Raw genomic sequence first — 12,581 nt, 5'->3', positions numbered from 1 at the left:
TATCTCCACCAGACTCCATGTAAATAATCAGGACTTTTAGTGTGTATAGAGCCAGCATATCTCCACCAGACTCCATGTAAATAATCAGGACTTTTAGTGTGTATAGAGCCAGCATATCTCCACATGTAAAGGGGTGAATTAAGAGTTTATTTCAACCAAACCAGAGTGGTAATTGTTGGAACAGTGGAAAGATGAACCAAGATGGCTTTTGGTAGTTTTATTTAGTTTCTGTCCACTTTGAATGAAGTGTGTTTTACGACGATAAAAGTCCTGATTATTTACATGGAGTCTGGTGGAGTTTAATGACAAAATAAAAATAAAAAAGACAAAAAAACTGTCTAATCTTTTTGTGAAAAAAGGGATAAAATAAGCAAAAACAAATGTATTAAAAAAAAAGCTGACGAGCAAAAAAATTCTAATTTCTGTGTGGAAAAACGAGACAAAAACTCCCAAATAAGCGGCAAAAACGTATAAAAAACTTGCCCAAATAACCACGAAAGAAAAAATGTCTAAAAGCTTACTTCAAAAAAAATACCCCGAGGTTATGGGATGTATTTAAAAGGGAGGCCATCACCATAGAGACGATGCCCAGAGGTTATGGGATGTATTTAAAAGGGAGGCCATCACCATAGAGACGATGCCCAGAGGTTATGGGATGTATTTAAAAGGGAGGCCATCCCATATCCATCCATACATTCATTGATAAAAATATAGATGTGTAATATTAATATTAAAATGTAATTATATATGTCATCTCTGTCTTTAATCGAAGGTAATTGGCTGATACTCGCTGACCTGTTAATCAGTGATGCTGCTCCGTTAACGGGAGCCTACCGTTGATTTATCTTCGCGGTACCGAGGATGTTGTTGTTGTTCCCGCCGCCATTGTTCCCGGGGAGTCCCGCGCGCCCCGGTCCCCGCGCCGTCTCCGCCGCTGTCCGTCCGTCCGGTCCGAGGCCGCTGTCGGTGTCCGGTGGCATCTGGAGAAGTACGAACCGTATCCCGGCGGAGAGTCCTCCTCCCGCTCCTCCTTTCGCTCGGTCTCTCTCTCTGCTGCGGCGCCAAACGACAAGCTGGCGGCAGGAAGAAGAAGAAGGCGTTTCCGTCGACGCTTTCAAAATAAGAGCCGCGAAATGGTTTCAGAATCAGAAGATTTATTGTCATTGTACAAAATGAACAACGGCATTTTTAGCAGCAGTTCCACCCAGTAATATGAATCTAAATAGACACGAAATATATAGTAACACAACAATCATGAATCACACAGACAGACACACACACACACACAAACACACACACAGACATACACACTCACTCTCACACACACACTGACACACATGCACACACACACACACAGACACACACACACTCACAGACACAAACACAGACACACACAGACACACAGTCAGACACACGGACATACACACTTACTCTCTCACACACACACACACACACACACACACACACACAGACATACACACTCACTCTCTCACACACACACACACACACACACACACATACACACTCACTCTCTCTCACACACAGACACACACAGACACTTACTCTCTCACACACACACACACACACACACACACACACACAGACATACACACTCACTCTCTCTCACACACACACACACACACACTCACTCTCTCTCACACACAGACACTTACTCTCTCTCACACACACAAACAGACACACACACACACTCACTCTAAGTACTAGTTTATTTGTAGTGTTTGTAGTGAGCATTGTTTGTTACTTGTTAATATTTTGAAATAAACAGAAGTTGAATATTTTAAGTAAAGTCAGAATATATTGAGACAAAAGTTTGGAATAGTTGTTAGTCTGAAATGAAATGAGCCATCATGCAAACTGAATAAGTTTACTTTTATTAGTTCTTTAAGTATAATGTTGTTATTTTACTTTTACTAATGTAAAGATGTAAAGATTTTAAATGCAGAAATTTTAGAAGAAAATAAAAAAACAAAAATGTAAAAATAAAACATTAAAAAGGCAGCAAAACCCTCGAAAAATTGTCAAAAAAAACCTTGAAAATGATGACAAAAACTTATAAATAAATTGTCAATTTTTTTGTGTAGAAAAACTCAAAAATAAGCGACAAAAACCTTTAAAAATAAACCGACAAAGATAGAAGAAAGTGAAATTTTTATTATTGACAAAAACAGTTGAATACACTTTTTAAAACAGTCAAATTGTTGGTGAAGAAAGTCAAATATTTTGAGAAAAGTCGTAACATTTAGAGCAAAAATAAATAAATAGAATATATTTTTAATACTTTTCTGTTTTATTTTGAAGGGAAGAGATAGCCACTTGACATCCGGGTTAGTTCTGCTACGTGAATTAACAGGTTTCTCTGCAGCAGTGAAGTCACGCAATCTCTCTGCAGAGAAAATGCAGAGCCAGACATCTGTTCTGTTTTACTGATCGATCATTGATCGATTATTGATCGATTATTCCTCCATCACTATGACAACAACTGTCATCACACTGTAGGATTCTTAGAGTAATAACGTTGTCTGATAGCCTACTTAAATAGTGATGATGCAATATCTTTCTTTATATAGGCTATTGTCCTCCATCCCTAGTCACTGCACTTTGCTTTAACCTTACATTTCTGTGTTTTATTATTAATTTCAGCATATTTCTATTCATTTTTTTCATTAGAATAGATTTAAATAAATATAAATCTATATTTATGTAAGAATGTGTATGCAGGTAATATATGTTGACGTCATGTTTAAATGATCGACAGAGCAAAACAGTAGTTCCCTGACCGGGAATCGAACCCGGGCCGCGGCGGTGAGAGCGCCGAATCCTAACCACTAGACCACCAGGGAAGGATGGTAGTTAAAGGTCACAGTTAATATTATAGCTAACCTTTTACCACAGACAGTTGTGAGGAGCCTGGATACGGTTGCGCTTTTACACGTTAAGTTACGTAACGATACGTTACCCACCACATCCATGATTGTTACGTACGCACGACATGCTTGTTTAAGTCATGTTTTAAGTTAACTCTGTTTTTGTAGCCTGAAGTTATTAAGGTAATTAGCTAAAGTTACGTTAACGTTAAAAACAAGCACCTCCATTACGTCAACGAAGCGTAACCTGACGTTAGCTGTCGTGTAAGTGATACCGTGTTCACTATCTTCATTATTCTTCATGTTGACGTTTGAGAATGAACGCTACAGTTAATATAATGGTCATTTCTTCCCACCATACTCTTGTAGCTCTATACAACCTAGCTAAAACATCGCTAGGAGTTTATTGCCACAGTAATAAGTTACACCTACATGGAATTTGCCAAAACCTTTTGGTAGAAAAAAAGCCTAGCCAGCTATTAGAAAGAGGCACATTGAAGTTGTGTGCCATTAGTATCTGATTTAAACGTCAACTGAAACACTAGTTAAAATCACCAATTTCATTCATCAATATCTAGTTATTTTAGAATGATTTCTTTTAATCTCACGTACCACCTACATTATACCAAAGTTCCCCTAAGGGTATGTGTAACCCATTGAGAAATTAATACAGGAATATAAACATATATACAGCTTTATAAAGAGAACGGTGACTGAATGGAATGCAGGACCTCGTGGCGCAACGGTAGCGCGTCTGACTCCAGATCAGAAGGTTGCGTGTTCAAATCACGTCGGGGTCAAAACTTTTCTTTAAAGTCACTTTGAATTTCTTTTGCCGTTTTTCTTACATAGTGGGATAAGTATTCAGATTACTGCAGTAAAAGTACTAACACCACACTGTGTGTGTCTGTGTGTGTGTGTGTGTGTGTGTGTGTGTGTGTGTGTGTGTGTGTGTGTGTGTGTGTGTGTGTGTGTGTGTGTGTGTGTGTGTGTGTGTGTGTGTGTGTGTGTGTGTGTGTGTGTGTGTGTGTATCTGACACCTTCTTAACAAAAGAAAACTGAGAATAATTCGAGGAACGACTGCCGATATTTAAGTTCTCTTTTATTATTGTTTACATTTATGAAGCTAATAAATAAAACAGAGCTCTACAGAGCAGATAGAAGCTTGTACACATGAACAGAAATATTATTGTGAAATGACAAAAACTTTGAAAAAGCGAATCTGTTTCCCGTCGCTCCATCTCTTTGTCTTAGCTAGCGTTAGCATTAGCTCCACATAGCGCTCTAAGGATACTGCAGCTGTCGTTATAGCAACAAAAGACGATCTCGGCTGCTTTTTGGAATCAAAACACCTTCTCTTTCCTATATTTGTTTTACTACAAAAGAGCCTCATAGGAACTTCTTCTCGTCTAAAAAGACGCAGAGTGTGATCGCGGCCTCATTCTGTGTTCTCCAGCGTGTGCGTAGCTGGCGTGCTAGCTGGCGTGCTAGCTGGCGTGCTAGCTGGCGTGCTAGCTGGCGTGGCGGAGCCGGAGTGTGCCCGGTGGATGCTGACTCTCTGGCACGTGTTTTCGCTGCAGCGCTCCAGGATTAACTCGGCGCTCGGCCGCGGTGGGACGACCGGAGTCTCCTTCCTCGCCTCGCTCTCCGAGCTGGAGCCTGAGTGCTCCGGGATGTTCTCTGTTGGTCACAAATAATCACCCTTTATTAATATTAATATTAATATTCATATTATTATTAATATCAGTGGGTTTGGACGGAGCCAAAACAAGTTGTGTAATCTTATGAGACAAGGTGACATAATGTTGTAATATTTCCACCAAAATCAAGTTGTAAATTTCATGAATTAAAGTTGTAATATTTCATTAAATAAAGTTGTAATAATTCATTAAATAAAGTTTTAATATTTTATTAAATGAAGTTGTAATATTTCATGAATTAAGTTGTAATATTTTTATTAAATAAAGTTGTAATATTTCATTAAATTAAGTTGTGATATTTCATTAAATAAAGTTATATTTTATTAAATAAAATTATATTTCATTATATAAAGTTATAATATTTCATTATATAAAATTGTAATATTTCATTACAAAAAATTGTAATATTTCATTAAATAAAGTTGTAATATTTTATTAAATGGAGTTGTAATATTTCATTAAATTAAGTTGTAATATTTCATTAAATTAAGTTGTAATATTTCATTAAATTAAAGTGGTAATATTTCATTAAATAAAATTGTAATATTTCATTAAATAAAATTGTAATATTTCATTCAATTAAAGTGGTAATATTTCATTAAATAAAATTGTAATATTTCATTCAATTAAAGTGGTAATATTTCATTAAATAAAATTGTAATATTTCATTAAATAAAATTGTAATATTTCATTAAATTAAGTTGTAATATTTCATGAATTATAGTTGTAATATTTCATTAAATTAAAGTGGTAATATTTCATTAAATTAAGTTGTAATATTTCATGAATTATAGTTGTAATATTTCATTAAATTAAAGTGGTAATATTTCATTAAATTAAGTTGTAATATTTCATGAATTATAGTTGTAATATTTCATTAAATTAAAGTGGTAATATTTCATTAAATTAAGTTGTAATATTTCATAAATTATAGTTGTAATATTTCATTAAATTAAAGTGGTATTATTTCATTAAATTAAGTTGTAATATTTCATGAATTATAGTTGTAATATTTCATTAAATTAAAGTGGTAATATTTCATTAAATTAAGTTGTAATATTTCATGAATTATAGTTGTAATATTTCATTAAATTAAAGTGGTAATATTTCATTAAATTAAGTTGTAATATTTCATGAATTATAGTTGTAATATTTCATTAAATTAAAGTGGTAATATTTCATTAAATTAAGTTGTAATATTTCATAAATTATAGTTGTAATATTTCATTAAATTAAAGTGGTATTATTTCATTAAATTAAGTTGTAATATTTCATGAATTATAGTTGTAATATTTCATTAAATTAAAGTGGTAATATTTCATTAAATTAAGTTGTAATATTTCATGAATTATAGTTGTAATATTTCATTAAATTAAAGTGGTAATATTTCATTAAATTAAGTTGTAATATTTCATGAATTATAGTTGTAATATTTCATTAAATTAAAGTGGTAATATTTCATTAAATTAAGTTGTAATATTTCATGAATTATAGTTGTAATATTTCATTAAATTAAAGTGGTAATATTTCATTAAATTAAGTTGTAATATTTCATGAATTATAGTTGTAATATGTCATTAAATTAAAGTGGTAATATTTCATTAAATTAAGTTGTAATATTTCATGAATTATAGTTGTAATATTTCATTAAATTAAAGTGGTATTATTTCATTAAATTAAGTTGTAATATTTCATGAATTATAGTTGTAATATTTCATTAAATTAAAGTGGTAATATTTCATTAAATTAAGTTGTAATATTTCATGAATTATAGTTGTAATATTTCATTAAATTAAAGTGGTAATATTTCATTAAATTAAGTTGTAATATTTCATGAATTATAGTTGTAATATTTCATTAAATTAAAGTGGTAATATTTCATTAAATTAAGTTGTAATATTTCATGAATTATAGTTGTAATATTTCATTAAATTAAAGTGGTAATATTTCATTAAATTAAGTTGTAATATTTCATGAATTATAGTTGTAATATTTCATTAAATTAAAGTGGTAATATTTCATTAAATTAAGTTGTAATATTTCATGAATTATAGTTGTAATATTTCATTAAATTAAAGTGGTAATATTTCATTAAATTAAGTTGTAATATTTCATGAATTATAGTTGTAATATTTCATTAAATTAAAGTGGTAATATTTCATTAAATTAAGTTGTAATATTTCATGAATTATAGTTGTAATATTTCATTAAATTAAAGTGGTAATATTTCATTAAATTAAGTTGTAATATTTCATGAATTATAGTTGTAATATTTCATTAAATTAAAGTGGTAATATTTCATTAAATTAAGTTGTAATATTTCATGAATTATAGTTGTAATATTTCATTAAATTAAAGTGGTAATATTTCATTAAATTAAGTTGTAATATTTCATGAATTATAGTTGTAATATTTCATTAAATTAAAGTGGTAATATTTCATTAAATTAAGTTGTAATATTTCATGAATTATAGTTGTAATATTTCATTAAATTAAAGTGGTAATATTTCATTAAATTAAGTTGTAATATTTCATGAATTATAGTTGTAATATTTCATTAAATTAAAGTGGTAATATTTCATTAAATTAAGTTGTAATATTTCATGAATTATAGTTGTAATATTTCATTAAATTAAAGTGGTAATATTTCATTAAATTAAGTTGTAATATTTCATGAATTATAGTTGTAATATTTCATTAAATTAAAGTGGTAATATTTCATTAAATTAAGTTGTAATATTTCATGAATTATAGTTGTAATATTTCATTAAATTAAAGTGGTAATATTTCATTAAATTAAGTTGTAATATTTCATGAATTATAGTTGTAATATTTCATTAAATTAAAGTGGTAATATTTCATTAAATTAAGTTGTAATATTTCATGAATTATAGTTGTAATATTTCATTAAATTAAAGTGGTAATATTTCATGACTTGAAGTGATATTTTGGGATGTCTGTTCCTGTTCCGTGTGATGTGTGAGACCCACCGTGGTTCTTCTTCTCCTGCAGCGGTGACTTGGTGTTCTTGGCGTTGCTGCCGGGCTCGGCCAGGCGGCTGCCCTTCTGCTGCAGGTAGCGCCGGCTGGCGCGCCGGTACGAGTCCTGGCTCGGCCGCCGGCTCGTCTTGTTGTGGATGCTTTTGGCGTTTCGGATGGTGGACCTGAGAGGGAGAAACGTACCGGACGGTAAGAAATACTCATCCACATTTTAATTGTTAAAACGTGCAGGAGCTTCTTTTTTTTTTTGGAATTTAAAGTGCCCATGTTTTAAAAAAAAACACTTTTTCTGGTGATTTGGGGAGTTATTTTAAGTCTCAGTTCAGGCCAAAAGTTTGGACACACCTTCTCATTCAATGCGTTTCCTTTTTATTTTCATGACTATTTACATTGTAGATTCTCACTGAAGGCATCAAAACTATGAATGAACACATATGGAATTATGTACTTAACAAAAAAGTGTGAAATAACTGAAAACATGTCTTATATTTTAGATTCTTCAAAGTAGCCACCCTTTGCTTTTTTTGATAACTCTGCAAACCCTTGGTGTTCTCTCAATGAGCTTCATGAGGTAGTCACCTGAAATGGTTTTACCTTCACAGGTGTGCTTTGTCAGGGTTCATTAGTGGAATTATTTCCCTTATTAATAAAAAAGCAAAGGGTGGCTACTTTGAAGAATCTAAAATATAAGACATGTTTTCAGTTATTTCACACTTTTTTGTTAAGTACATAATTCCATATGTGTTCATTCATAGTTTTGATGCCTTCAGTGAGAATCTACAATGTAAATAGTCATGAAAATAAAAAGGAAACGCATTGAATGAGAAGGTGTGTCCAAACTTTTGTTTGTATAAATAATCCATCCATGGTTCCTGAATGTGTCCTGCCTTCAGTCTCCTGGTGAGCTGGTCAACATCTGCTCGGCTTTCTACGTCACAAGCCGAAACGAGCTGGCTACCTGCAACCGTTAGCTCGTAGCGCTAATGCTAACGCTAGCATGCTACCTCGTTCTCAATAGCAAAGCACTGCTACAACACACACTAGTTCACCATAATCTCCAAAAGAACTACTTCCATGTGCTCCCTGGTTTAGAAGAAGTCTCCCAGCTGATCCTGCCTTCCTGAAGTTTCTTTTACTGTCTATGGAGCTAGCTGACATGATCTACGATCTGAGCTACTGAGCATGTGCGAGTGCAATCAAAGATAGTACAGAAGAAGAAGAGAAGAGGTCTCACTCTGTAGCTAAAACAGAGACCTGAACACAGGGTGAAAAGAGGAGCTGCAGCAATGTGCAGTACAACAAAAATATGGTGTTTTTTGATAATTAAACCATGTAAACCTATTCTGGTACAAACTTAAAATACAATAATGAACCTGAGAATGAGCAGAATATGGAGCTTTAATATATTGCATCTTTTTAAATGAGCTGGACTTCTCGGTGTGTTTTCGGTACCTGCGTGGTGGAGGTTTGTTCAGCGTGGTCCTCTCGGCCTCGTGTCTCTCTCTCTTACCGGCAGCCTGCAGGAACATGGAGGGGAAGTGGCCCGTCTCCTCTCCCTTCCTGTTAACACACATTACACACATTATACACACATTACACACATTACACACATCACACACATCACACACATCACACACATCACACACATCACACACATTACACATCACACATCACACATCACACATCACACATCACACACATCACACACATCACACACATCACACACATCACACACATTACACATCACACACATACACACACACACATCACACATTACACACACACACATTACATTACACACACACATTACACACATCACACATTACACACATCACACACATCACACATCACACACATTACACACATTACACATCACACATCACACACATCACACACATCACACATCACACACATCACACACATCACACATTACACATTACACACATTACACATCACACATCACACACATCACACACATCACACATTACACACACACATCACACATCACACATCACACACATCACACACATCACACACATTACACATTACACACATCACACACATCACACACATTACACACATCACACACACACACATTACACACATTACACATCACACATTACACACATCACACATCACACACATTACACACTACACACACACATTACACACTACACAACACACACACACACTACACACATCACACATTACACACTACATTACACACACACACACACCATTACACATTACACACTACACACACATTACACACATTACACATTACACATTACACACATTACACACATACACATTACACATTACACACACACACATCACACACATCACACACATTACACATTACACACATTACACACACACACACACATCACACACATCACACACATCACACACATTACACACATTACACACACACATTACACATCACACACACACACACATTACACACCACAGCACACACACACATTACACACACACACACATTACACACACATTACACACTACAGCAACACACACGTTAACCATTACACATTTACACATCACACACACACACATTACACATCACACATCACACATTACACACATCACACACATTACACACACATTACATTACGCACACACACATCACACTACACAACACACACACATTACACATGTTACACACACATTACACATGTTACACACACACATTACACACACCACATTACACACACACACAACACACACATTACACACATTACACACATTTTTACATTACACTACACACATCACATCACACACTGCACATCACACACATTACACACATCACATCACACACGCAACATTACACATTACACACACACATACACACATTACACACATCACACACTACACACATTACACACATCACACACATTACACACGTCACACACACACATTACACACTACAGCAACACACACACATTACACACATCACACATTACACATTACACACACATCACACACACACACATTACACACTACACAACATCACACTCGTTACACACACACAGCAACACACACACATTACACACTACACACAACACACACACACATTACACACGTTACAACACACACATTACACACATCACATACACACACATTACACATGTTACACACACACATTACACACACATTACACACCCATTACACATCACACACATTACACATGTTACACACACAACACACACACCATTACACACTACACGTCAACACACACCACATTACACTACGTCAACACACACCATTACACACTACAACACACACATTACACACTACACACAACACACACACATTACACACACACGTACACAATCACACACATTACACATTACACACAACACACACTCATTACACACTACACACATCACACACCATTACACACACACACAACACACACACGTTACACACACATTACACACCCATTACACATACACATTACACATGTTACACACACACACAACACACACTCACACACAGCAACACACACATTACACACTACACACAACACACACCCATTACACACACACACACACACACACATTACACACACACACACCCATTACACACTACAGCAACACACACACATTACACACTACAGCAACACACACCCATTACACACTACAGCAACACACACATTACACACTACAGCAACACACACTCATTACACACTACAGCAACACACACCCATTACACACTACGGCAACACACACATTACACACTACAGCAACACACACCCATTACACACTACAACACACACACACCATTACACACTACAGCAACACACACCCATTACACACTACAGCAACACACACCCATTACACACTACAGCAACACACACCCATTACACACTACAGCAACACACACCCATTACACACTACACACACACACACATTACACACTACATTACACACTACAGCAACACACACACATTACACAACACACACTCATTACACACTACACTGCAACACACACCCATTACACACTACAGCAACACACACCGTTACACACTACAGGCAATACCACACCATTACACACTCACACACACCGCACCCATTACACTACACGCAACACACACGTTACACACTACGGCAATCACACACATTACACACTACGGCAACACACACTCATTACACTACGGCAACACACACCCATTACACACTACACACATCACACACATTACACACAGCAACACACACCATTACACACCACATTAACACACCGTACACTGACAATGCCGACCCATTACACACTTACGGCACACACTACCGCAACACACTACACACATTACACACCCATTACACACTACAGCACACACACCCATTACACACTACAGCAATACACACCATTACACACTACAGCAACACACACCCATTACACACTACAACAATACACCCCACACACACACTACGGCAACATCACACATTACACACATCACACACAATACACACATTACACACTACAGCAACACACACCCATTACACACTACATCAATACACACACATTACACACATTACACACATCACACACATTACACATCACACACATTACACACATTACACACATTACACACATTACACACATCACACACACATTACACACACTACATCACACACATCACACACATTACACACATTACACACATCACACATTGCACATCGCACACATTACACACACGCAACACACACCCGTTACACGCATTACAGCAATACACACCCACGTACACACTACATTACAACACACATCGGACACATCACGTTACGCACATCACACACATCACACTACAGCAATACACACACATTACACACTACAGCAACACACCCATTACACACCACAGCAACACACACCCATTACACACTACAGCAACACACACACCCATTACACACTACAGCAACACACACCATTACACTACGGCCATTTACACACTACATTAATACACACCCATTATTATTACACACACA

General features: G+C 35.1%; 2 protein-coding genes and 2 non-coding genes across 7 annotated transcripts in view; 1 reads left to right on the top strand and 3 right to left on the bottom strand.

The window, feature by feature from the left end:
* The window catches only part of st6gal1 (ST6 beta-galactosamide alpha-2,6-sialyltranferase 1), a 39,232-nt gene extending 38,140 nt beyond the window's left edge, over window positions 1–1,092 (bottom strand). For 3 of the 4 annotated variants that reach the window (XM_028596366.1, XM_028596368.1, XM_028596370.1), the window contains exon 1: window positions 796–1,092. The gene's annotated coding sequence lies outside the window, so the exon portion shown is untranslated. The remainder of the gene's footprint in view (window positions 1–795) is intronic. The other variant, XM_028596367.1, reaches the window with a different exon arrangement.
* A 1,697-nt stretch (window positions 1,093–2,789) lies between these two features.
* On the bottom strand, window positions 2,790–2,861 carry trnae-cuc (transfer RNA glutamic acid (anticodon CUC)). Its single transcript has one exon. It is a non-coding gene; the product is annotated as a tRNA-Glu (tRNA).
* A 752-nt stretch (window positions 2,862–3,613) lies between these two features.
* On the top strand, window positions 3,614–3,685 carry trnaw-cca (transfer RNA tryptophan (anticodon CCA)). The gene has a single exon. It is a non-coding gene; the product is annotated as a tRNA-Trp (tRNA).
* Window positions 3,686–3,970: 285 nt separating this feature from the next.
* ncf1 (neutrophil cytosolic factor 1) overlaps window positions 3,971–12,581 on the bottom strand; it is a gene marked incomplete at its 5' end in the record, with an annotated part of 20,636 nt that continues 12,025 nt past the window's right edge. Inside the window, 3 exons of the mRNA XM_028594620.1 lie at window positions 3,971–4,565; window positions 7,576–7,748; window positions 9,037–9,144. Of these exons, the coding sequence (XP_028450421.1) occupies window positions 4,324–4,565; window positions 7,576–7,748; window positions 9,037–9,144 (523 nt within the window). The remainder of the gene's footprint in view (window positions 4,566–7,575; window positions 7,749–9,036; window positions 9,145–12,581) is intronic.

Source organism: Perca flavescens, chromosome 13 (assembly GCF_004354835.1).
Source record: "Perca flavescens isolate YP-PL-M2 chromosome 13, PFLA_1.0, whole genome shotgun sequence".
Lineage (NCBI taxonomy): Eukaryota > Metazoa > Chordata > Actinopteri > Perciformes > Percidae > Perca > Perca flavescens.
This window is presented reverse-complemented; position numbering and strand designations above follow the sequence as displayed.